At 47.9% G+C, this 27,125-nt stretch overlaps 2 protein-coding genes across 2 annotated transcripts in view; one reads left to right on the top strand and one right to left on the bottom strand.

Annotated features, from left to right (window-relative positions):
• The window catches only part of TMEM43 (transmembrane protein 43), a 350,998-nt gene that overhangs the window by 9,983 nt on the left and 313,890 nt on the right, over nt 1–27,125 (bottom strand). Inside the window, exons 2-5 of the mRNA XM_069083857.1 lie at nt 11,717–11,878; nt 5,792–5,941; nt 3,580–3,714; nt 1,770–1,864 (exon numbers count right to left, since the gene is read on the bottom strand). Coding sequence (XP_068939958.1) covers nt 1,770–1,864; nt 3,580–3,714; nt 5,792–5,941; nt 11,717–11,728 — 392 coding nt within the window. The 5' untranslated portion in view covers nt 11,729–11,878. The remainder of the gene's footprint in view (nt 1–1,769; nt 1,865–3,579; nt 3,715–5,791; nt 5,942–11,716; nt 11,879–27,125) is intronic.
• On the top strand, nt 11,919–26,177 carry CHCHD4 (coiled-coil-helix-coiled-coil-helix domain containing 4). The gene is made up of 3 exons (XM_069083858.1): nt 11,919–12,282; nt 20,791–20,889; nt 24,870–26,177. The coding sequence occupies exons 1-3, from the start codon at nt 12,261–12,263 to the stop codon at nt 25,193–25,195; spliced, it is 447 nt and encodes a 148-aa protein (XP_068939959.1). The 5' UTR covers nt 11,919–12,260; the 3' UTR covers nt 25,196–26,177.

Genomic DNA, 27,125 nt, shown 5'->3' with positions numbered 1-27,125 from the left:
TATTTTAAATTTTTTAAAAACAGAATCTCATAGGTCATCTTTAAATACAATTATTCTATTTACTTTGCCTCAAAAGTCTCAACTCCCCACAAGGTGAACTAACATTGCATAATTTGAGGGAGGGGGTGAGGAACTAGAACTGGTCATAATGTGATGAAAATTCTGGGTACCCATACGGTGCTTCTTCTTTTAATAATCATAACAATACTCGCTCCTCAGCATCCACCATCAGAGATAAGGGCCTAAATGGGGTCACTACTTGGAGTCTTTCAGTAAGGAAGTGCCAAGATATCTACCCAAAGTCAACAGGAAAATGCAATCTTTAGTAGCATTCAGTTATACATGTCAGTTACTTTGACAAACAGTGGGAACTGTAGGTGGGCTCCCAGGTGAAGGCAAGTTCTGAGGTAGAAAACAAGTTAGTAGGGATTGTGCAGGCCCAAAGGAACTGCTGGGGTCCAAAGGATCATAATGGAAGTAGAAGAGGTTTCTTTTCTTTGAGGGCCCAACAGGACAAAACAGTTACTTGCAAAGCCTACGATAAAGGACCATTTGGGAAGAAGCCTGGGTCAGGCCAAAGACCAGATGACTCCAATGGGGATGGGGCACGGAAATCTCTGGGGAACCCCAGGGTGAGGCCAGAAGGAAAAAGGAGGGGAGGCAGCACCTTTAGGGCCAACTCATAGATGAGTTCCTTCTCACTGGTACTCTGGAGGGGAAGGGCAGAACAGACCCGGGCCACGGCCAAGGAGTCAGGAGAAGGCATCACAGAAACAGCAGCTAGACTTGGACTTTACTTCTCTGGGCCTCAGTTTCACCTGTACAATGAGGTTGGGCTAAACCAGGGGTGAGGAACCTGAAGCGTCGAGGTCACATGTGGCCCTCTAGGTTCTCAAGTGCAGCCCTTTGACTAAATCCAAACTTCACAGAACAAATCCCTTCATAAAAGGATTTGTTCTGTAAAACTTGGACTCAGTCAAAAGGCTGCACCCAAGGACCTAGAAGGCCACATGTGGCCTTGAGGTCATAGGTTCCCCACCCCTGGGCTAGACCATCTCCAAGGAGCCTTCCAACTCTAAATCCTACAATCCTATGAATCAGCAGGGTGCAGGAGAGAGAGCCCCTACCCCCTAGACTCCCTTGCACAAATGCCCCCAGCATCCAAATGGCTGACAAGTCATTCCCTGAACTTGACACTCATCCCCTGCCTGTGTTGTGCCATGAACCATTCTCCGGATCTGAGAAGCAGCTGCTCTCCCTCCCTGCCTCGCAAACACCTGGTCTTCCTCCAGTCTTCAGTGGAGGGGCCACCTCCCATGTGAATCCCCTCCACTCTGAAGCAGCTCTTCTTGTCCTGGGCTACCTCAATTCTCCTGGACCTTGTTATGGTACAGCCTGCCCCTCACCTAAGCAAAATGTAAGTTCCTTGAGGGAAGGACCTTATACTCCTAAGGAGCCTTGCAGAAAGTGGGCATTTAATGCCTGGGGAGTGGGAGGTAAATGATAAGACATTTCCTAAGCCGTACACTTCTCTGTCCCACTGCAGTACCCCTCTGATCCATCAGGAGATGAATGTGCTGCTCGTGGAGAGTAGGAGGGCAGAGGATAGAAGAAACCTCCTGGTCTTTGCCCAGAGAAGGTTCTGGAGCCAGACAACCCCAGCACACCAAGGAAAGCAGGAGCATTTAAGAAAACGAAAAGCGGTGCCAACAAGCTGAAATGTGGGCTACAAGACCCACCCACCCCAGCAGGATGAAGGCCCCACTCACCTGGACTCTTCCGACTCCACCCACTGGTACATCTCCACTTGTCGCTTCAATTTCACTGCAGGGATGAAGACCCCATAGTTGGGATCAGACAAGAGCTTTAAAAGAATGAGAGGATTGAGAAGACCTGGAGATCGAATCCCGGGCTCAGACACTTAGCACCCACCCAGAAACACCTGGCCGTGTAACCTTGAGCAAGTTACTTAACCCCAATTGCTTAGGGGCAGCCAGGTGGCTCAGCGAGTAAGAGCACCGGTTCCAGTGTTGGGACGACCTGGAGATCGAATCCCGGGCTCAGACACTCAGCACCACACCTGGCCGTGTAACCTTGAGCAAGTTACTTAACCCCAATTGCTTAATAAAAAAAAAAAAAAAAAGAATGAGAGGAATAAAGTTAGCCCAGAGCTGAGATCCCAAGGAAAGCCAAATCAGAGCCATGGGCTAGAGAAGCTACTAGATGAATACAAACCATTAAACCTGAAGGCCACTTACTTTCCCAAGGATACCCCAAAAAAGGTCTAGCCTGGAGTAGGGGGTCTTTTTAAAGAAAATAATGTTTGCTTTCAAAATTGTATGTTTTTATCTCTTAAGATTTGACCATAAACCTCAAAGTACAGCCCTTTATAAAGCTTGGTCCATTTTCGCCGATCATGGAAATTGCCCCCCTCCTACCCCACCCCACTCAGCTTCAGGAAGCCTCTGCTAATCAGTTTTTCTCTTGTAGAACCCAAAATGAGGTGACATTATTATCCCATCCATAATAATGATACGGAGGGTGGTCCTATTTTCCAACCCACCAAAGACAAAACAAAAGGCAGATGAACTGTAGTAGAAAAGGCCCCAACCCGTGTCCTGCTCTGCCCCTCAGGAGGGGAAGTGGTCCCTGGCTGCGTGGGACCTCCGAGGAGGCCTTTCCCCTCTCTGGGCCTCATCTCTTATCTGTAAAGTGAGAGGGGTGGAAGCTAGAAATCTGTGATCCTCTAACGGCAGCACCAGATGACCTGGGTCTGAGCCCAGCTGCAGCATTTACAAGCTATGTGGCAAGGAGGAAGGCCCTTCCCCTTGGTTTCTTCACCAGGAAAAGGGGGATAATCCTTGAACCACCTACTTCACAAGAATGCATAAGAATTAAATCTGATAAGTATAAAGTGCTTTGTAAGCTGTAAACGGATATATAAATGTGACCTATTAGTATTCAATTTAGTTTTACTGCTAAATGTATTTTATTTGATTTCTTTGAAAATGGGTAATCCAAGAAGCGATAATGAAAAATGCCTCCTTCCTCAAGGTAGAGAGGGAAGAACATGGTATTTGTGGTTGGATACTGTCTCTACAATGGTTGTTTTTGCTTATTTTTTTCTCTGTTACACGGGAACGTTCAATGTGGCGGGGAGGAGGAGAGTGTGGGAAATAAGTGTAATGTAATGTAAAGACAAGGCACCAATAAAACTTCTTACTAAAAACAAAGAAAATGGCCAATCCATATTTGGCCTGTGTGGCCATTCAGAATCACAGCACGTTAGCATTAGAAGAGACCTCAGAGACAGTCTCTTCCCTAGGAAAGAAGGGATTCCCCCAGAATCACCAGTGCTCCTGACTCCAGGGCCACACTCTCTGCCCCACACCACAATCCCTACCCTACAGGAGTTAATCATGTAAGAACAACAGCTCACATTTACATCGTGCTTTAATGTTTATGAAGCACTTTAAGACACATACATATATAAACACATACATGCAAGAATACACACACATGAAATAATAAATGATGATTCATAACGGTCACAATACAAGCTCTTAGGGTCAGCTTTACCTTGGATGTCCGGAGGGAGCCAATCAAGTGTACGAGCCTCCCCTCGTTTTCTGGGGCCACACTGTGGATGGTGCTAAGGGGAACCACAAGGGAGAGCCCCTCGGCAAGAGAAGTCGCTGTCCTCAAGGCCCGGCCCTGTGAGCGAGGGAAAGATGGAGATGAGAGAGTGCTAGCAGGCGATGCCCACACACTGCTCTCTGTAGTGCGCCGCTGTGACATTTGAGAACTCTGGACATTTATTATGAACAACACAGGGATCAAGTTGGGTTAGTGACCTGAAGCTACTTTCCAAGAATAAGTGATTTACCCAATGAAATATTCTCATCTGTAACAGATTTGTTTGCCTAATTTTCTTAGAAGCCCTAACAGCCTGTAAACTCTACAAGGGTGGGGACTGTGGCTTCTCTGAAGGTTTTAAGTTTACAGCTGTTGCCATCAGAAGGCTCTGCATACATACAGTCTGTCCTGCATATGTAGAACTGAATCACAATGAATGCACAGTACATGTGTTCATTCAACAAATCTTTATTAAATACAGTGCTCTGCACAAAGGAAGTCCCTTTCAATCAGAGAAACCTTTATCCTCAGCAAAGTTGATGTGCATTAAGAGCCTATCATGTCCTAAGAATGGGGGAGGTGGAGGAAGGTGGGAGAGAGAAGGAAGAAATGAAGAGGCAGATGAGGCCTGGTCTGTCCAAAAGGAGAAGGTTCTCCCCTCCTGGGCTGCTAAGACACACACTAGAAACTGGAACCCACACACACACCCATCACTCCCCTAGCCTTCGGCTGAGCTTCCCTGCTCCTGGGACTTGGTCCATGTTGTGGCCTGTGCCTGAAATGGCCATCCTCCAGCCTCTCTTCAAAGACATTTTACATCCCACCTCCTTCTGAGCCTTCCCAAATCTCTGCATCTATTACCCTTCCATGCATGCTGAATACCAATCTTACGTGTTATTGTGGGTCATCCCAATTCGTACATGTCACACGAACGCCATCGCCACCCACCAGAACTATCTGGTCTTAACTCTCTACTTTGTGATCACCTGGCACAGCGCTAGACCCCTCAGCAGGTGCATGTTACTGAATGAGGAGCTCTAAGGCTATCAGAATGCCTAGGGCGTTAAAGTATGAGTGGAGGGAGCTTCTAACCAGCTCAGATCATCCGCATTCTCTCTTCCCCTGCTGTCTGCCAGCTGAGTCTTTCCCATTCCAGGGAGGGACAAAGGGCTTGAGCTGTTTTTACCCACTCAGAAGTAGAAGAGAATCAAAGCCTTTCACACAACCTCTCTCTCGTCTTTGGCCTCCCACCAATGTCTGAGCACATTCAGAGGACGGGCAACTATTTACACTTTGTGGAGGATACAGGACCAGCCGACTGGCTACACCTTTTTTCTAAAATGGCTACCTCTTTCCAAGAAAGACACAAGAATAAGCTGCTTTTTTCTCTCTTGCAGTAGCCAGAAAGAGCCTGAAGGGACAGGACAAAGGGAAGATGGTGCTCTAACCAGACAGCAGGAGCTGGCTGCTTCAGGAGAGCCTGGCCGTGGCAGCTTTTCAACACAGCTGCCACATCCCGGGAAGAAGTGGTTCCCTCGGGAGCACTGCCCACTCCCAAAGCACACACATATTAGTGGGCCCAAGGTCCCTCTATTAACTGCCATGAGACTCTCCCCTTCCTTCCCCTAACCCAGTAGAGTGATGGGAAAAGAAGCAATTCAGTCAACAGATTTTTAAATGTGTTCCTTAAGTCTGCAATGAAAGATCTGTGATGCCCCCACCTTGTCCCTTTCTTTACCAACAACTTTGTCGTCAGTATATTTTTCCCCATTTTGCTAAACTGACAGCAGCTTTTGTCTTCCCATGATTAACTATAGAAAGGGGGCTTAAGATAGAGACATTGTTAAAAAGACAAGAGAGAAAAGCAGTTATTCAAGGGTTAAAGTGGTGAAGGCTGTTAATCACCACCTCTAATCATCTTCCTACTTCACTGTCCCTCTCTTCAGCATCCTACCTGCAAACTCCAAGCCTTACTAACTCAAGAAACTGAGGGCTAATCTGACCTCCAAAGCTATCTTCCCAGCTCTCGGTGTTACAGAGAAGAGAATGAAGCCATCGGGCCTTTGAGAAGGGGGAGTTTCTGGGTAAGTGTCCAATTCCCCATCATGCTCCAGGAGTAGGGGAAAAAGGCAATGCCAATGCTCTGGCAGCTTACCTCATTAGTAAAGATCAGGTAGAAGGAAAGTAAAAATGTCATCAATCCAACAAACATGCCCCCCCATGTTTCACTGAGACGCTCCAAGAAGCCCGGCTGCTGGTCAGTTGTAATTTTGACATGTTCTTTTCTGTTACTTGTATCAGAGTACTAGAAAAAGGGGAAAAGATAGAAAATATATACAGATATTATACACATATCATAGTACTAATCCACCTGTGATTAATTTAAAATCCATGAGGAAGCATTAGCATAGTTATAAGAATGAAAGCTACTCAAATTTTTTTTCTACAACACCTAAGTTTATATGTCCCATGGCTGTTTATTGTAGGATCAATAAAAACCTTAAAGTTTATAAAGCAAGGGGCGGCTAGGTGGCACAGTGAGTAAAGTGCTGGCCCCGGAGTCAGGAGGATCTGAGTTCAGTTCCAGCCTCAGACACTTAACAATCATACAAAAAAAACTGGCCATGTAACCTTGGGCAAGTTACTTAACCCCAATTGCCCTCCAAAAGGCAAAAAAAAAAAAGTTTATAAAGCATCAAGAATATATTACCTAACAAATATTTATTGCACACAATCACAACAGTAATAATAATAAGCAGCTTACACACTGCAATATACTCTCCACGCATATACATATTCACATATACATATATCCCCATTTTACAAATGAGTAAACTGAGGTTAAAAGTAGTGAAGCAATCTGCCAAATGGCTTGAAAATGTCAGAGCCAGGATTCAACACTAAGCCTTCTGACCATAAGAGAAGAACTTCTGCACAATGTGTAGGTCAAGCTGTCCTAGACACAAGGTGATAAAAGTGTAAGGATGCTCCCTCTAGAGATCAAGGCCAGTGCTTGCATCCCAAGACAGTCCAGAAATGATCTCAATATGCAAAGTACTGCTGAGCTCACGGAGAGAGCCAGTAGAGGACCTCTAGCCTTGAACGCACACACATCCTTTCTCCCTCTTCTATAGGAGTCATGAGATAAAATGGACATTAAAGAGCTCTCTCTGAGACTGTAACAGGCTATGAAAGTACAGAACAACCAGCCAGTAGTGACGGACCTGAGAAAGTCTCTCATCCCCTCTTTAAGAGAAAGAAATTCCCTTAATCTTAGCAAAGGACAATAGAAGAAAGCGCCCCAGGAAAGCATTTCCGTTGGGATTCCACTATTAGCTTTTTAGCTATCCCCAGGACCTAGCTCAGGCTAGAGATGATAGATTTAGAGCTGAAAGGGCCCTCAACCATCACAGTCTAACTCCATTTTACAGATGATGAAACCAAATCACAAAGAAGAGAAGAAACATGTTCAAAGTCACATTGTCAGTAAGAGAGCTGGGATTTGAACTCAGGACCTCTGACTCTAAAACCAGCATTTTTCCCATCACCCTTGGCATTACCTGCCAATTTTATCATCCCTACCATAATAAGGGTCATGATGGCGCCTTGCTCAATCTGAGCAATCAATCTCTCTGAGTCTTTTTTCCACAGCTATACAGTAACTGACACTGGTGCAGCACTTATACTTTACATACATTATTTCACTGGAGAAGCACCAAGACCCCATTTTCCAGGTGAGCAAACTGAGTCCCAGAGATGGTAAGGGATTTGCCCATGAATACAGAGTTAGTATCAGAGGAGAGATGGGGACTCAGATCTTCCTGATGCCAAGTCTAGTACCCCAGCTGGCCCTCGGTCCGCATGCTGCCACTCACAATACTCACACTACCTACCTCACAAGATACTCGTGAGGAAGGTGATCTGAAAGCTTCCAAGCCCTCCATGAACGTGGCTGGTCACTGACCCTCTGGCTTCCACAGCACGGAGGGCTCAGGGCTATGTACCCAATAAGCACCAGGTCAAGGTGGCTGGAACCGAGCTTCACCAAGACCCGTACGAGGCAGCAGCTGTGGGGCAGTGAAATGAGCCCCAGAACTGAAGCCAGAGCACAGGGCTTCAAGGTCTTCATGGGCAAACTCTTATTTCTTTAATTTTACAAGTCTTTTTTTTCTGAAAACAGTCCAATGAGGCAGTCAGTGGCTTTCTGTTTTTGTGTCACAGAATCACCGACAGAAGTACTGATTTAGAGATTAAAAGCCAAACAGTCTACTCCCTCTCCCCCTCACTTTACAGGTGGGAAGACTGAGGTGTAAAGCTGTTAAGTGACTTGTCCAGGATCTTGTTGCCAATAAAGATGGAAGGAAGAGGGAAATAAGCATTTATACAGCACCTGCGTGAGCCAGGGACTGTGCTAAGCATTCCACAAACATCTCATTTGATTCTCACAGTTCTTGTGAGGTAGGGCTATGATTATCCCCATTTTTTAGATGGGGAACTGAGGCAGAAAGACATTCAGTGACTTGCCCAGTGTCACAGAGGATTGTGAACTCAAGGGCTGGATTTGATCTTAAGTCTTCCTGACTCTAGGTCCAGGGCTTTATTCACTGCACCACTGAGCTGCAGTAAGGGCCAGACACAGATTCTGAACCCAGGTCTGCCTGATTCAAAAGCCCAGTGTTCTATCCTCTACAGGCTTTGCACACAGTAGGAACTTAATATTTACTGAGTTATTACCATTCTGAGATTGGGAAGCATAAACTTAGAATTGTTAACTGACTTATTCATGGTCACAAAGCCAGTCAATCTGAACTGGAATTCTAGCTTATGATTTCCTATTTGATAGTTTCCAACATATGCGACCATGGCTTCTCAAAAAGTGACCAACCCTAATTCCAGAGGATCTATGATGAAGCATGCTACCCATCTCCCCACAGAGAGGTGATGATGGACTTAAGGGGCAGATAGAGGTATTTTCTGGACATGGCCAACTATTTGTTATAAGTGGGGGCAGAGCCAAGATGGTGGAGTAAAACAGGGACTTGCTTGAGCTTGCCCCCAAACCCCATAAAAAAATGACTATAAACAAATTCCAGAACTTGCAGAAGCCACAAAATGACAGAGCGACACACATCTCCAGTCCAAGACAGCCTGGAAGGCCAACATCGCGCTGGGCTGGGAGCAAAGCGCAGTGCAGGTAGGCTGTGCCAGGCTCAGACAGAGCCAGAGCAGGCCTCTGGGGACTGAATCGCTGACTGCTGTGGCAATTTCCAGACTTCTCAACCCACAAATGCCGAGAACAACATGAGTGGGGGAACTCTGTGGGACCTGGGTGAAAGAGGAGCCCAAGGTCCAGCCCCAGCCCCAGGGCAGTGGAGGTGGTTGTGGTGGTGGTGGCTGCTTCCAGAGCTATGGGCCCATAGAGGGTAGGGGATCCAGCGGCTGATATAAATCCCCAGAAGCCTAGGACAGTACACCCACACTCATACCCACCCCCACTGGAAACAGAGTCCTGCTCTGACAGGGAGTTAGGAAGTCTCAAGTATTTGGCTGGGAAGATGAGTAAACAGCATAAAAAAAAACACAGACTATAAAATTATTCTGGTGACAAAGAAGATCAAAACATAGATCCAAAAGGCAATAACAAAGTCAATGCTCCTGCATCAAAGCCTCCAAGAAAAATATGAATTGGTTGCAGGTCATCAAAGAGCTTAAAAAGGATTTTGAAAGTCAAGTAAGAGAAGGAGAAGAAAAATTGGGAAGAGTAATGAGAATGACGCAAGAAAATCAAGAAAAACGAGTAAAAAGCCTGCTAAAGGAGACCCAACAAAATACTGAAGAAAATAACCTCCAAATGACAAAAGAGTTTCAAAAATCCAAGGAGAAGAATCCTTAAAAAGCAAAATTGGCCAAATGGAAAAGGAGATCCAAAAGCGCACTGAAGAGATAATTCCTTCAAAATCAGAATGGAGCAAATGGAAGCTAATGACTTTATGAGAAACCAAGATATTATAAAACTGAACCAAAAGAATGAAAAAATAGAAAACAATGCAAAATATCTCACTGGAAAAACCACTGACCTAGAAAATAGATCCAGGAGAGATAATTTTAAAATTACTGGATTACCTGAAAGCCATGATAAAAAAAAAAAGAGCCTAGACATCATCGTTCAAGAAATTATCAAGGAAAACTGCCCTGATATTCTAGAACCAGAGAGTAAAACAGAAATTGTAAGAATACATGAATTGCCTCTTGAAATAGAGCCCAAAAGGAAAACTCCTAGGAATATTGTGGCCAAATTCCAGAGTTCCCAGGTTAAGGAGAAAATATCGCAAGCAGTCAGGAAGAAACAATTTGAGTATTGTAGAAACACAATCAGGATAACACAAGATCTAGCAGCTTCTACATTAAAGGATAAAAGGATTTAGATATGATATTTTGGAGGTCAAAGGAGGTAGGATTAAAACCAAGAATCGTGTACCCAGCAAAACTGAGTACAATACTTCAGGGGAAAAAATGGACATTCATTGAAATAGAGGACTTCCAAACATTCTTGCTGAAAAAAACAGAACTGAATAGAAAATTTGACTTTCAAATACAAAACTCAAGAGAAGCATGAAAAGGTAAACAGAAAAGAGAAATGATAAGGGACTTAGTAAAGTTGAACTGTTTACATTCCCACATGGAAAGACGATATTTGTAACTCATGAGACCTTTCTCAGTATTAAGACAGTTGGAGGAAATAGACAGATAAGTAGATAGGTAGATAGACAGATATAGATAGATAGATGGATGGATGGATGGATGGATGGATGGATGGATGGATGGATGGCAGGCACAGCGTGAGTTGAATATGAAGGGAAGATATCTAAAAAATAAAATTAAGAGGCGAGAGAGGAATATATTGGGAGAAGAAAGGGAGAGAGAGAGAATGGGGTAAATTATCTCACATAAAAGAGCCAAGAAAAAGGTTTCACAATGGAGGGGAAAAGGGGGGAGATGAGAGGGAATGAGTGAACCTTACTCTCATCAGATTTGGCTTAAGGAGGAAATAACATACACACTCACACTTAGACGTACTGCACCCTAGAGGAAAGTAAGGGGGGAACGGGATAAAAAGGGGGGGTGACAGAAGGGAGGGCAGATTGGGGGAGGGGGTAGTCAGAAACAAACGCTTTGCAAAGGGACAGGGTCAAAGGAGAAAACAGAATAAATGAGGGGGGCTGGGATAGGATGGAGGAAAATCTAGTTAGTCTTTCACAATATAAGTACTACGGAAATGTTATGCATAACTACACACGTATAATCTATATTAAATTGCTTGTCTTCTCAATGAGGGCGGGTGGGGAGGGAGGAAGGGAGAGAATTTATAACTCAGTTTTAAAAACAGATGTTAAAAACTGTTTCTACATGCAACTGGGAAGTAAGATATACAGGCAATGGGATAGAGAAATCCATCTTGCCCCACAAGAAAATAAGGGGTAAGGGGATGGGGGGAGCGATAGAAGGGAGGGCAGACTGGGGGGTAGGGGTAAATCAGAATGCATGCCATCTTGGGGTAGAGGAGAGGGGAGAGATGCGGAGAAAATCTGGAACTTAAAATTTTGTAGAAATGAGTGCTAAAAACTAAAAATAAATTAACTTTTAAAAAAGAGGGGAGAGGGAGAAAAACAGACTTGTTCGTTGAAAAAAAATTTTTATTTAAAAAAAAATAAAATAATCTGTAAAAGCTCTTCCAGATTTGAAATCCTCTGAAGCCACAGTGAGTCATTTCAGCAGCTAGCCGCTCCCTCCCACCTTTATAAGAAAAAGTGGCACAGGAGGGAGGGGCCCACCCCACCCAGTCCCAGCACGAAAGTTGAGATCGGTGCTCAACTCGCAGCTCAAGTGGCCCAAAGAGAACCCGCAGCAGCCCGATCACCCAAGGGACAAAGCGGAGGGGAGCATGCAGGAGGGCGGGGCAGGCAGCAAGACGCGGCTCCCGGGGGGGGCCCCCAGAACTGCAGCCGCGGAGACCCCGGGCCAGCTTCGGGGAGCAGAGCGGGAGGAATCCGGCTGGGTGGGGCAGCCGGCATACACTTACATTCCAGGACATGGTCAGCCTCGAACTGCAGCGGCCTCAGTCTCCAGAGCAGGGCAAGGATGCCGAAGGGCGGCGGGCAGACCTGCAATTGGCCGGGGAAGTAGCGGGAGCTCCACGAGCCGGGAAAACGTGGCCCTCTCTCCTCGGCTGCGAAAGCACTAACTCTGAGGAACAAGGCTGGGCTTGCTGCTACAAAGTTACCACCCACGACAACCTAACGTCTTTACTGCGCCTGCGCACTGCAAGGTTTCCTGGGAAACGTAGTCTTCTATGTTGGGAGGCCCTTCCGCCTGGCCCGGCCTACGTCCTTCTGGGACATGTAGTTTCCTAGGGCTAGAGGAGCTCGGGAGGCGTAGGCCGCTGGGCGCCTGGCTGGCCGGCGGTACGGAGGGAGCGGCCCGGCTGGTGCGCCGCGGGGCAGGCTCTGGGAAGGGGGGCGGAGCCCGTAGAGAGATCACGGCGTCTGGTGGCCACCGCGAGGCCAAAGCGACTAGCGTGGGGAGCGGGTCGGAGCCGGAGCCACGGGAGCCGTCGGGCCTCAGCCATGTCCTACTGCCGGCAGGAAGGTGCGAGCGGCCGGGCCGAGGGGAAGTGGGGAGGTTGGGGGGGGGGGGGGGGGCGGGTAGGAGGCGCGGCCGGGGGGCTGCTAAGGAGACGGGGCGGACGAGGGCCTGGAGGGGACACGCGGCCCCCTCCGCGGCGGGCGCAGGCGCGGGCGGGCGCGCGGCCGATCGAAGGTTTGGGCCCCGGCTGTTGGAGCGCGCCACGCATGGCTCAGCCCGGGCTGCTGCAGCCGGCGGCCGGCACCCCAGCCGCGCGGCGTGCTCCAGGGTCCTTCCCCGCCTCCTAGATCCACCCCGAGCCTGGGGCCTCCTCCCCGGGCACGTGCCACCCCCCCAGCGGGGTCGGAAAGTTAACCCGGGGGCTTTGTAGGCGGCCCCCCAAACTCGAGGCAGCCGGGAGACCTCCTTGCAGGAGGCAGCCGAGGTTTGCAGCCCAGACGCCACCGTTAACTCCCCGGGCGACCTTGCACTAGTCATTTCCCCTCCAGATTCCGTAAAATGAAGCTGGACCTTTTGCTTCTTAAGCACCCTTCCTGGAGCAAGTCAGGTTGGTAGATTTCATCCCCAAGCCAGGCAAGGTGAGGGGTCCAATGTCCTAGTGGCCCCAAGGAATGACCTTCACCTACGGATATACACATGGCAGAGTTCCCAAGGTCATCATGGAGACCATCATTATGTAATTACAAGCCCTCTCGGACGGCGCTTCAGCCCCGAGAGTGCCCTTGCGCCCCGCACCGCAGCCCATCCGTATGCAGTGGCCCTCTGCCTTGCGGGCTTTGGCGCCCTGACTCGGGAGGAGTCCCCGCCACTTCCCCAGGACTCCTAAAAGCTTGATCAATGCTGATCCCCGTGGGATTTGTGGGTCAGGCTCATGTCTTCGTGCCATGCCTTTGCCCAGACCTACTTGGGCTGCCTTGGCTTTCTTGAACTTGGTGAGCCGTCCTTACTGTCCAAACTGATGCCGGTGGTTAAACCCTTGAGCTCACTTTCATGTTCCATAACTTCTTATGGAATTATTCCTTAAGTGCGTTAATCATTAATTCATAGAGCACGCCTGCCGAGTGCAGGTGCACACTTCAGCCCCCCAACCGATTTCTTTCAGGTGCTTGATGAATGAATGAGCAGGCATCCAGCCCCCAGCAGATGCATTTTGTTGTTAAACGGTGCTTGTGGGTTGAATGGGCGGTGCAAGAGAAATTCATTCACATGCTTGTGGAGTGAATGTGAATGGGTGCTTACCGTCTCAAAAAACCTGTGCCAAGTACTGGGCTTTTGGGGTTGGGAGGAAAGGGGTGCAGTGAGGAGTAACAAAGTTAATAATAATCCATCAGTAACTGCAGTCTCTTTCTAAAGTTGTGACAGCCTCCCCCAAAAGGTAAAATGGGAGAGGCACCCACAAGATGGTGGGAGCTCAGGGGAGGGCTAGATAACTATGACTAGATCAGAAGAGGGGAACCTGTGGCCCTCTAGGTGCCCAGGTGCGGCCAATCCAAAGTTTGGATTCAGACCAAGGTCCACATGTGACCTGGAGGCCACAAGTTTCCCACCCCTGGACTAGATGACCTCCTGAGGTCCTTTCCTATTCTGAGATTCTCTGATCACCCTGAGGCCTGGGTATAGGGACATTTATCTTTTCAGCTAACACTGCCCAAATGGTCATTTAGCCTCCACCCAACCTTTGGCACTCTAATTTTCTCAAACATCATTTTATACCTGCATTTTGCATTATTTTCCTTAGCTTTTGACATTGTGTTAAGCTTACAGATTTTTTAAATGGTAAAAATGGAAATCTGGGAATGTTTCATTGGAGAAGTAACATCTGAATTGGTCTTGAAGATGGAGAATCCGGAGTGGGGGAGGAGGATGGGAAGGGAATGGGGAGTGCAGGGAGAAAGGACAAGACCAAGGGACATCGAGTGGCCTAGTTTGGCTGGAGCCTAAAGTACAGGAGAAGGATCAGTAGGACAGATCATTCAGAGTCAGATGATCTCAGAGGCCTGGCAGAGACTTTTCATCCTGCAGTGTTGAGATAGGGGTGGGATGGGTGACTGGCTACCCCCTTGTCTTTGCTCAGTACTGGTTCTGCTGCAGTGATCATAACCCACATGTGTGTGGCTCTCTAGGGCTTGCAGAATGCTTCTGTTATTTCCAGTGCAGGCAGCATTCTGCTGCCCACCCCCTCCATGAACATAATGGTGCTGAGACATAACCTGGCTAAAACCAAAAGCTCTGCAAGTGTGGCAGGTTCTCAGCAGCATTTTCTTCACTGAGAGCTCTCTGCACTTGTCAAGTCCCCAATTCAGACCCCGAAAGCAAGCATGCCTTCCTAACCACTGGGTGTCAGGTGTGATCCTGCCATATCCAGCAGAAACTGCCTTCTTATCATTTGCAGCCTGACCTGCCTGGATTTTCCCTGCCTTTCCATTTTTTAAACCCAGACTCTTTGTAACTGGAGAACATTCACAGCTGGCTTATCGGTTCCTTTTTCTCTGAATCACATTCCTTTAGTCACCAGGTCCCTCTGGATGGTGTCTGTGTCTAGGCTGTCGAGGGAGGGACTGGACTTCAGACTCCTGGAGGCGGCTCCCTTCTGGCCTCCCCCACAATGCTACTGCCAGCAGGTGGTAACTCTCCACCCACATGGACCTGGTTCTTTCCAGTTACAAGCTGTTTTACCAAGTCTTCTCACTGTGTCCTTGTCTTGTGGTAGGAAGGAGCAGATACTCAGAGGCAGTGAAGAGAAGAGAATAAATCGCCATGACTATAAAATACAGACAGTTGGGGAGAAAGGACTATGTGAGGTCTGCAGGAGGAAAAGTAATGTGCAGCTGACTGAGAAGAGGGGTGAGAAGGGGCTTCTGAGTCAGCTCATCGAGCAGCATGGAAAGGTCAGCAGACTGGCTGCTCTTCAAACCTCTCACCTATTAAGCCTAGAAGCCCTGGTCGGTATCTGGCCACTGAACCCAGATGCTCCAGAGGGAAGAGGGAAGCTGATGACTGCACCACTCTGCCTCACTTAAATCCAATTCATCTGTAAGACATGGCATCATCTTCCTTACAAACCACAGCCTATTAAACCTATTCACCTTTGCTTATCATTAGCCAAACTAGTTTTTATTGTTGTTCATCAGTTGTGTCCAACTCTTTATGACCCCGTTTGGGGTTTTCTTGGTAGAGACACTGGAGTGGTTTCCTTCACCAGCTCATTTTACAGATGAGGAAATTGAGGCAAATGGGGTGATTGCCTTGAGTCACCCAGCTAATAAGTGTGAGGTCAGATTTGAACTCATAAAGATGAGTCTTGCTGGTACTCTATCTCCTATACCACTTAGCTGCCCCTAAACTGGTTTTTACTGACTTCTGACTACTGGCTTCTTGAAGAGTCAGGCTCCTTCAGAGGGTATAAAAGAGCTTTGTCCCTCAGAAAAAGCTCTCCTTGCTTTATATTTGGGCAGGAGGCGGGCAGGCCTTTGAACCTCTACACAAAAGTCAATCTCTTCTATAAGATGAGTGCACTGAACCTGGAGATAGCTCGGAATACTCCGTCATCTGGCCTTTGTTTCAGAGCCTTTGCTCGTGTAGGGCTCCCTGGACCTGCCCTTCAATCCTGGTGAGAATTCCTCCCGTGGCTCATAAACATCTTGTGCAGCCAGCTTTGTTTCAGTTCTTCAGCACTGGCCAACAAGGCAGGCCCTGACAAGACCCTTACTTCATGAAAAATGAAACAGACCCAGAGGAGGAGAGGGATCTGTCCAAGGTCAGTGACGCACTGCGGTTGGTCTTATCGCACACTGTATTGGGTGGACACCTGTCAGATCCCTCTGGGCACGTGCTCTGTCCTCTTGTGAATGATTCCTAGTAAGATGGGTGTTTGGGGATCTCTAGCTGCATTCACGTTTCTGAAGCCTTGTCCTGTAGAAGAAAGGAGCAGACCTATTAGAGATGCTTCATAGAGCTGAAATTAAAAACAAGTCAGTGACATTATGAGGAGGCGAGGCGTGTCTGAGCCGTTAGAGTTGTCTAGTAAAGGATCAGGGCGTCCTCGTCCACGTTCAGCAGTGCCCTCTCCCTGGAGTCTTCCAGCAGAGACCAGATAGCCCCTGGTCAGGCAACCTGGAGGCAGGGACTCAGGTGTGGGGTGAGGCATTGATCTCCACCTCCGAGCTCCCATCAAGAGCCTCCGCTTTGACCGTGGGCTCTGGACAAGGAAGTAGGAGGACTAGTTCTCAGCCTAAATCAGTCTTTCCTTCTCCCTGAGCTCCAGGCTCCACATCCTCAAAATGAAGGGTGAGAATGAGTCTCAAGATGCAGCTTGGGCCTGGCGGGCCTGTGAGTCTGCTGTGGGAGGGCACAAGAGAGCCTCACCAACGGGTTAGCTCTGACTGGCTAAAATCGAGTTAATCCAGCCACTGCCTGGATAGCCTGCGAGGTCAAGGCTGTTGGCGCAGAAGCTCCTGAGACATTTAAAGAGGGTCTAAAAGAGCCAGCACGTTTAGTGGCCAAGTCAAGAGAAGAGACCAGTCATCTACCCTGGTGAAGCCTGGGGGCAGGAAGACCTGAGTTAAATTTGGCCTCAGACACTGCTGTGTGACCCTGGGCAAGTCATTTCATTTCTGCTTTCCTCAGTTTCCTCCCCTGTAAAATGAGGATGTAGTGAGATAATAGTGTAACACATAGATTCTATCCACCATCTCCCTCTTCTAGACTATTATGTTCCCTTCTGGGAGCCCTGTTTGAAGAAAGGATGTGAGTGTGAAATATCATCCGAGGCACCGTTGAAGAGATGATGTGATCCCTGCTTTTAGGTATCCCAAGGGCTGTAGAAGAAGAGATTAGACTGGCTTGATTTAGCTTAGAGAATGAGACTGGAAGAGTGATTCTGGCCCAGGCTCCAGCAGGGATTGATGACCACTGCCCACCCTGGGCTTATAAGAGGAGGTGCTGCCAGGCAGAAGAGCTGTGTTCTACCGCCCTGTCAGGTTTGTGGGTTGGAGGGGATGGGTTACTATTCCCGTGTTAAGAGACAAAGAAGCAGGTACAATTCAGAGGGCCTGGGTCTTGCCTGTTGTGGGAGAGCTAGTGGGATCAGGGGCTAGCCCAGTGAACTAGTCAGTGCCAAAAAGCAGGGACTACTTTTATTTGGCGAGCTTAAAGAACAGTCTACAAGAGAAGGTTGTGTGGCTTTTAACCAGAGGCACCCAACAGCATAGGAGACAGGAGTGACAAGGGAAGGCTACCCTGGAAAGACTGCTGGGGCCAGGCCCTGCACCTCCAGATGGGAGCAGCCCTGAGCCTCTTCATGTGAAGGATAGGGAAGGTCTGTGAGTGGGGAGCCTCAGCAGCTTGGTCCTTGGACTGTGGGAGGAGCTCTGACGCCTGGGTCTCTGTTTCAGGGCAGCTCAGGCAGTCCCAGGGTCCGGACAACTGGCACAGCCAAGGGGTCAGGGCAACTCTGATGATTAGGAAGGCGAGGCTTTCTGTTCAGGCAGGCTCATGACTCTGCCACTCCTGAACTCACAGACAGCTCAGAAAGTGGAAGGTTCTAGCCTGAAATGTGCCAAATCTAGAAGTCCTGAGGGACGAGAGCTTCAGAAAAGGAGCAGGAGAAGGATTACCAGGTAGGAGGATGCCCATGGTAAAGAGAGGGGAAGTGTGTTGGATGGAGGGTGACTTTAGCCAGAAAGAGCAGAGACTTTCTGGGCTCTCAAGGCCAGGTAGAGTACTCTTGGTTAGCCCACATCACCCTGTATGGATTCCCCACCCTGGCCAGGACCATGGATTGGGAGCTAGAAGTGACCCCTGCAGTTATCAAGGTCCAGCCTCAGACTGCTCATTGGGCAGATGAGGGAACTGTAGTGACCCAAGACCTGGGCTTTCCACCCACATCCTCTCCTGAGCCCAGATCTTTGGCTCTTTCCAGTGGGCTGTATGACCACAGCAGGGGGTTGTAGAGTGGCTGTTGTTGGCTGGAAGTTGGATGTAAGATTAATACATGTTCATTGGACAGATGGACAGACAGTTGGAGGGGGCAGCTGGGTGGCAGAGTGGATAGAACACTGGGCCTGGAGTGTGGAAGAACTGAGTCCAAGTGTGACCTCAGGCACTTACTGCTTGTGTGGCCCTGGGCAAGTCACTTTACCTACATCTGCCTCTGGTTCCTCATTTGTAAAATGGGAATAATAACAACACCTCTCCCCCCCGCCCCGGGGTTATTAAGATCAAATGTGGTAATATTTGTAAAATACTTCATGGTGCCTGGCACATTATAGGTGCTATATGAATATTATCATTACTCCTTATCATAGATGGACAGATGGGATGTGACCATAAGGACCCCTCCAACCTTTTGGCTTCCATAATTCTCTCAGTAGTTACAAACTCTACACTCAAGCTCCTCAGGATAGAGACGGCCTTAAAAGTTCAGAAGCAGGTGCCAGAGTCCCATCTGCTCTCACGAAACCTTCCAGGATCTAGGGTGGTTTTTATCCTGTTTGTGTTATTTTTCCAGGAGAAAATGGCCCTTAATCATGTGCTGGCTCTTGAGGTACCATTTGAAGAAATCGAACTCGTTCCTTATTTCTTTCGCATGTGACCCTGTGGGCAGAATCTTGGTGTACAAAGGGGCCCCTGGATTCCAGACTGTTCGAGCTTTGGGGCTATTAGAGCTCCTCTCTTCCAGTCCCATCCTCTTATGGGTGGGGACCCCGAGGCTACCCAGCCTTGGCCTGGTGCCTGGAACGTAGGACATGCTTCACAGATGTTGATGGATTGCTGATTCTGTGAGCACCACAGTACAGACCACAGCTTGGTCACTGGTCTTCATCTCTCTTGTCTGTTCCACCTCCACCGTGTGGGCAGGTCCTTGAGGACTCAGGGTTGAGGGCAGCCCTCTCTCAAGGCATCTCCCACCCCCACAGCGAAGTTAACATCCAGCAGCCTCAGATCAGCATGGCAGAGCCAGAAAGGATAATCTACCCTTTTTTTGCCTTGCAGAAGTGGGTGAGTCTGGGTCCAAAGTGATGCAAAAAAAGAGAAGAAAAAAGAAATAATTTAATCCATCCCCCTCATTCCTACACAACAGCCGATCACTTTTAAAAATTTTGCAACTTGCTTTGAAATTCTAAAATACGTGGTTGTAATGAGGAAGCAGGTACAGAGGCTTTGAGGGACTTGTCCAAGGTCGCCCAGCAAAACTAGGATGAGAAGAGTGGGCCTCCCAACTCTGCCAGCCCAGGATGCCTCCCCAGTGTAGTCTGTTCACACACTGACTGTCTGCCATGTCGATCTGGGCTCTGCAGTGCACTTAACTGCTTGGTAACTCATCTTCATCTCTGACATGTACAGTGACTCCTGGACCAGAACAAGACAAGGTGTGTGCACTTTCCAGATAGGGTGCAGTGGACAGTCAGTAAGGGCTGACTGAATAACTCGGACCCACACTCTCCCATGACATTATTCGATCCAGGAAAGAGCAATTTAACAGCTTCTTCCATCAGGCCAGGACTTAGTTTGACCTCTCCAGTCCTGTCATAGCTAATCATAGGCCTGAGTCCTTTCAGGAAGAGAGATGTGGTTTGGTAGAGTAGCAGGGTTTGAAATCAGAGCGCCCACCTCTGATACCCAGCCTTGTAGGAAACTCACAGCTGCTATGAACCTCAATTTCTTAAACTGTCAAATGGGAATAATATACTAACCACTTCTCAGAGTTGTTGTGAGGAAAACCTTTTGTGAATTGTTATGTGGGCAGCTGGGTGGCACAGTAGCTAGAGCACCGAAGTCAGGAAGACCTGAGTTCAAATGTGACCTCAGATACTTCCTAGCTGTGTGACCCTGGGCAAGTCACTTCACCCTGTTTGCCTCAGTTTCCTCATCTGTAAAATAAGTTGGAGAAGGAAATGGTAAATCGCTCCAGTATCTTTGCCAAGAAAACCCCAAAATGGGTGAAGAGTCAGACCCAATTAAAAAATGACTGACAGAAAAATGTTATATACATGTGAGCTATGGCCATTTTCTCAACTTCTGTTGCTCTCTGGGAGGTTAATTTAGCGGCTTTACCCTCTAAGCAATATTGCCTCATTTAAGGTCACTGGGTGGCGCTTCTCACTCTTTCTTCCCTCTTGCTTAGATGTTTATTTTTCTTACATTTGTGTCATACACTGGGTTTTTTTTTTCCCCCAGAATTCTTTCTCAGTTTTTCTTGTGCCCAGTCTTGGCTCTCCAGCTTGCATCTTAACAGAATGGGGTGCCACAGGGTTCCATGAGCCCTGGTCAAGACTAGGAAAAACAACAAAATTAATGCCCTTTCAAATGAACATAAGCTCCCTGAGGGCAGGAACACCTGGCCTGGGGCTCTAGCTGCTGTATGTTTGATCACTGGGTATATGAATAAACGGAATAAAATAAAATAAAAAATTCCAGGACTCGTGCCAGACCACAGCTCTTAGTGGTAGACTGTGCTGTTAAACTCAATACTTAGCTGGGACTCTTTTTGGTCTTTCTTCTAAATGTCAGGAAAGGACCGGATTATATTTGTGACCAAAGAAGACCATGAAACGCCAAGCAACGCTGAGCTGGTAGCCGATGACCCCAACGATCCTTATGAAGACCATGGTCAGTAGCACTTGCCCCCACACCCACCATGCCCTGTAAGAAGGAGCCTGTGAGTGAGGTTCTCCCATGCAGTCGAGGAGCTGGTCAGGGCCCTGGCAGGGGCAGGTCAGCTTCAGGAGGGTCACCATATCTCCACGCTCAGTAACCTGAAATCCCTAAAACTTCTCTTTGCTTTTGCTGGGTTTTGTTTTCTAAAATATCTGGAGTGATCAGACCAGCTGCTAGTCCTGTTTCTCTTTCTCTTACCTAATGTGCCTCTAGGAAAGTCTAACATGATGAAAGGCTGTAAGAGCAGGTCAGCAGTTAAGAATGTCCTCATTTGGTGAGTCCTCTTAGCATAACCATGGCAATAATGGGGTCTGACATAGAGGTGACCCTGAAGGCCTGCCCAGTGGAGCACAAGTTCTGACAAGACTCATCAGGGCAAGAAGGCCTCATGGGACCTCACAGGTCAAGCAGGCCATTTCTTTTAGCCAGTGGCAAAGCCTTAGCTTCAAGATACGAAATGTGGGGACCCCACTGCCTCCTGAGGCAGCCCCTTCCACCTTGGACAAGCTCTCCCTATTAAGTCGTCAGTGAACTAAAGGTTGTTCCCCTATCTGTTTGCCTTCCTCTAGACTAGCAGTTCTTAAGCTTTGGTTGGGTGTGATGCTCTGGTAAGGTCTGGGGAGACCTTTCCTCAGAAAAATGCTTTTAAAATTTAAATTTAAATAATGCTTTTAAATAAAGCACAAAATGAAATGTGTTGGCTTACAAAGGACAGCAATCATGTTGAAATAGACTTAGCAGAATGTATTTTAAAACAAGTTCACAGATGCCAGGCAAAGAAGCCCTCCTCTAGCTAGACTAGACCCTGGTGAGCTTATCCTGCTGACAGCCTGGCTTTCAGTTCAGGCCTGGGCTAGCCACAAGAGTGCAGTGGAGGTATGGCAGCTCTCACTGCATCTGCACAGGTGGGGAAGCAATCTGGTCTTTGCTGGAGAAGCTCAGGCTGTTGTGGGTGGTCAGAGTGAGAGGAAGAGTTGGCTTTTGCTTCTTAACTCCACTGAACAACTCTTAAATCTTTAAAAGCTAGAGAACTCTGCCATCATCCGAAAAGCACATTTCCACTAGATGTTGGAGGGATTCTTCAGACCAGTCAGCACTCAGGAAATTTAGCCTTGACTCTGGGAAGCAGTCCCACAAGGAACCGAGTCAGTTTATTAGTAGGCCAGTTGCATTAAGCCACGGATGGTTTGGGGCTTTCTTCCCTTCTTTGTGCATGACCAAAGATTAGGGAAGAGAACCTGGAGGCTTCAGGTGAGCAGTCCAGCCCTCAGGATAGGGCAGGAGAGGAGAGGCCCTAAGGGCCTCTGCCTGCTCCTTTTTTCCTGAGATAGCAAATTAGGGCATGAGGGAGGTGGATTAGAATCCCCTTGTCTAATTCCGAAGAATGGTGTTAAGAGGTCAGGGGCCTGTTACAGCAAATTCAAAGGGACCGGCCATTTCCTTTCCATGTAGGAGGGTTGTTGTAATGGACAGTGCTTGGAATAAACTGTCAGGTGTGCCTTAGCCACCTTTTTCTTATACAGATTATTATTGTTATAATTTTGACTTGTAAAAGAATTATATGCAGTGAATTTTGTCCCTTTGGAACAAGGTGAGGACATTGTTGGTGTGGGCCATAGAACATGATGGAGAATCCATCTTTGGTATTGTTTGCATATGAGAGATGACGAAGGTGTTGTCTGGATTAAGTCTTTAACACAATTTTCCTGCTATTCCCAAGTACCTGGAAGGCTATATAGGACAGGGTTTTCCTTGCCAGAATGTTTATTAGGGGTGGGGCTCAGGGGGGATGTGCTCAGCTTGGCAGCTCCCAGACACACAGTCAGGGTGGAGAACAGACTTGTGGAGCTGGGGGAGGTCTACAGAGAAGGACCCAGAGACAGGGATTGCAAAAGAGACCTGCGTACTTCCAGCCCCACCTTGGCCACTTTCAAGGGTGGATTTGAAACTGAGGCCCAGAGAGGAGAAGGACATGCCCTGGGTCATCCAGCTGGTTTGGTCCTGGGAGCATCATTGCCAGAGAGCCTGGCCCTCCTGGCTCCAAGCTCAGTGCTTGTGCATCCTGGCCTAGTTTCTGAGGCTCTGGCATTCCATACCAACTGGGAGCCATGGAGATTTAGGAAGGCCCGTTGAAGCAGCCAACCAGCTTGGTCTTGTAAAGGGTAGATATGAGAATGTTTTCCTCCAGTGAATATCTCTTGCTGGCTGCCCTATCCTGGCATCCTGGCTTTAGACCACCAGGCACGGGCTCCTTTTCCCACACTGGCTCACGAGTCTGGTCCAGTGCAGTGACACCATCCTGGGCTCGGTAAAGCCACAGCCCCCAGTGGGTGTGCAGGGGAGTGGGCGCACAGACACACGATCTGATTGACTCAAAGGAGGGCAGGTCTTCGGTCAGACCAGAACCTCCAGGGGGCAGCATTTGCCTGGATTGACTCCTAGAGAAAGTTTGCAGGTTGTTTATTACAGGGTGGTGAATTCAGAGCTTTACAGAAGAGAACACTGAAGCCTGGAGAAGGTCAAACCAGTGATAAGAATTAGACCTGGGATTTGAACTCGGGCCTTTGGCTTCATAGTCAGTGCTTTTCCCACCCAGCCACACATCCCAGGTTCTCTAGCAGAGGAAACTGAGTTGGCATCTCAGAAAAGAAATGTTTTTATCTGTGTGAATGGGCCTGGTGGCTGGCTGGCAGGGGTTAGTCCCTCGAGCATCAAACCATTTGCCTTTTGTGAAGACTCGAGTGAGAATTAAATCAGTGAACCATGATATATTTTGTACAGATATAATGGTTGAGGGTACCTTTTTCTCATTGTTGAATTGTCTGATGCCCCGGTGGTCCTCTGGGACTCGTGACTCAGAGCTTTCTGGAATCTAGACCTCTCTGCTGAGAGGTGGGCCAGATTGGCCTCCAGTGGCTGGAGGTCAGTGCAGTAGGGACAGCCCCTGGGGGGCAGCTGGGCAGTGAGAGTGCCCAGAGCTGGAGGCTCCCGCAGGGGGGTTTGGAGATGGCAGCTGAGGCAGTGTTTGTCATTAGCATGTCATCGCCTTCCACCCAGCAGCCAAGACCCTCCTGGAAGGGTCAGCCAGGAGGCCTCCACCCGTGTTTTAGAGCTCTCAGCCCCACAGCCAGTTAGTTTTCTTGGTTCATAATGCATGGCTGTCCTTGATCTCACAGTCCCATCAGATGGCAAGAAGTGGGGTCCCACATAGGGTCTTAGAGCTGATAAAGAAACCTTTACCTTCCGCCTCCCCCCATTGGCCTCTTGTTTTAGGAAGTGATCTGGAATTTGGCATCAAAATCAGGTTTCTAGGAAGAAGAGGCCTTAAAGTTAAGCACTCAGGTTAAGTTAAAGGCCTCAGAAATTCACCAGGTCAGTGAAGTGGCCTGCCCAGAGACTCCAGAGAGGAGTTGGGATTTGAACTCAGGTCCCCAGATTCCAAACCCAGTGCTCTTGACCCTCCACCATGTGCTCTTGGCTGCTTTTTCACTCAGAGTGGTCTGGTTAGGAGCTGTGGGGTTTCTTTATCAAGTGGCCCTGGAGAGAGCAGGTGGCATAGAGGAAAGAGCCCTGGACTGAAACTTGAGACCTGGGTTCTAGTTCTACCTTTGATACTACCTTTCTGCATGACCCTTACCCCTCACCTCTTACCTGTGAGATGAGAGAGATTTGTAAGGTCCTTTCCAGCTCTAACATTCTTCGATTCTGGGCCATGACCCAGTCACTATCAGTGAACCAGGAAAAACTGGATTTCTCCCCTTTGTGGCCAGTCCTTCTAGCACAAGAATGAGCTGGGTCCTGAGCCCCCTGACTTCCCTAGGCCCTCCCAGTTCTTGTGGTCAGCAGCCCATCCCTACAAGACAGTTTTGTTTTCCCCCATCCTTTGGAGAACACCTCTGACATTCTAAAGTTCTGTTCCCTCCTCCCTGCAGGTTTGATACTGCCCAATGGAGACATTAATTGGAACTGCCCGTGTCTTGGGGGAATGGCCAGTGGTCCCTGTGGAGAACAGTTCAAGTCGGCCTTCTCCTGTTTCCATTACAGCACAGAGGAAGTCAAAGGCTCAGATTGTGTAGATCAGTTCCGGGCCATGCAAGAATGTATGCAGAAGTACCCAGACCTCTATCCCCAGGAGGAGGACGAAGAAGAGAAAGCAAGCGAGGGTGTGGAGGGGGCCGCGGCAGCAGCAACAGCCACAGCCACAGCCACAGCCACGGCCACCGAGGCAGCTCTGACCAAAGAGGAGGGGTCCAGCTAATGAAAATGGACGGAGGTGCCATCTCCTGCCTTTGCGCCTTTCAGAGAGGCGTGGACCTCATGCAGAATGGCTCTCTGGGGGTCTTCACAGAAAGTCTCTTACCTTTTCATGTTTTGTGCACTGTATATGAAATAACTTATTTTCATGGGCAGGGGCCTCAACCCTGTGACGCAAACACTGAAAAAAAGATGGGAGATCTGTGTGTGTATTTATGTGTCTGTGTGTACCTGTGTGCGTGAGTGTGTGTGTGTGTGTGTGTGTGTGTGTGCACACGTGCACCACGTAAACCTCTCAGCAGATATAGCTGCTGCTGCTGCTTTTGAATTCTTGTCCAGAGCACCCCAAGTCTCACCAGTTTATGTGAAATAACATAAATCCCCTTCAGCAATCCCCCAAACCACAGCTCTTCAGGTTCAGGCAGGGGGGTAGGCGTGCTGGATTCATTCATTCTGTTGAGGTCCCTTTTTTGTGTATTTTGTAGTCCACTTAGGACTTAGGCAAAAATATATATATATCAAAGAGGAAGGACCTTTTCTGAGATGATTGATTTTTAAGAGATAATCTCAAATTTATATTGTGCAAAAGTACTGATTCGTGATACATTTACATCAGGAATAGATAGATATTATATATACACACATATATATTGCTGATAGATTCTGGAAAAGAAATGGCTTGGGTAGGATTTTGGTTTGTCTTCTGCATTGAGCTCTGGTTTTCACACATTTTCAAAGTGCAGATTTGCAGGTACACCAGGCAGCCTCAGACTATTTACAAAACGAATGCCAAAGCTGAAACTGAGAAAATGGTTATCACTGTTCCTTTACTGTTGAGGGTCCCTTCGTCAATGCCTGTTCCATCTTTGTCAGTTCCTACAAAATGCCCTTGGGAGGTGGAGACTGAGCTGTTGCCTGGAGTAACAGTCTTAGAGAAAATAGTGTGACTTCAAGTGCATATTAAAAGAAAAAAGTATTTTTACCTGGTTTTGAATGCCCTGGCTTTGTTTTTGCGGTGAGCATTGTTTTCCATTGAAAAGAAGATGATTGCTTATAAGAATGTACCAGTTTATCATTCCCAGAACACTTGGACATCCATTACCTTGTTTGACCCTATGAGGGAGGTGGCGACTACTAGGCCTCTTTTTACAAACAGAAACTATTCCAGTAGATGAGATGATCTGTAATGATGCTAGAGGCCCACCACCCAGACCCAGGGCATCTAATGTCAGCCTTCTTTCCACTACACCCTCCCGAGGGGAATCAGGGAAAGTCTTTAAGGCACGTCTGAATAAATTCAGTAAACTGGTGTTTTGAAGGCAGCTACAAACAGCATGAGATGTGATATAGACACCTTGTTTATGTCCCGGCCTCCCTAGCCGGGAGCTGTTTGGTGTTCCACGAGTGAGTTTCCAGATAACTGAAGATCCAATACATTTCTCCCACCTCCTCTTTATCAGAGGTTGCTGAGCATGATGGGACTTGGTGCTTCTCTGTGGTTCAGGGCCTCCTTTTGGACATTCAGGTTCTATTGAATCCTTCCACCTGCTTCCTGAGGTTTGTCTTTTTCCCCTGTGCCTTGTGCTATGAACTTTTGCTTTCAGAGTACTTAGTTTCTTCTGTCTGTAATATGTATGCTAGGAAACTGGTGAGCTGAACTTGTTAGAATAGTCCTAATAATAACTGGCATTTCTACATTGCTTTGAGGTTTGCAGACTACTTTATTATATACACTATCTCATTTCCTCCTCACTGCTCTATGAGGTAAATGCTAGATCTTAGTATTGTTTTACAGGCAAGGAATTCAGCTTCCCCAGGGTCACAGCAAGGAAGGGTTTGGGTCAGAATTCAAACTCAGGTCTAGCCCTCTATTCCACACTGCCCCTATATGAAGGAGTAAGGTAAAGGTTTAAGGAGTTCTTGTGAGCAAAGTG

The sequence above is a fragment of the Petaurus breviceps genome, unplaced genomic scaffold, assembly GCF_028583685.1.
Source record: "Petaurus breviceps papuanus isolate PSGF00001 unplaced genomic scaffold, PetGlider_PUasm1.0 174, whole genome shotgun sequence".
NCBI lineage: Eukaryota > Metazoa > Chordata > Mammalia > Diprotodontia > Petauridae > Petaurus > Petaurus breviceps.
Note: the sequence above shows the minus strand (reverse complement) of the source record. Positions and strands in the feature narration are given on the sequence as shown.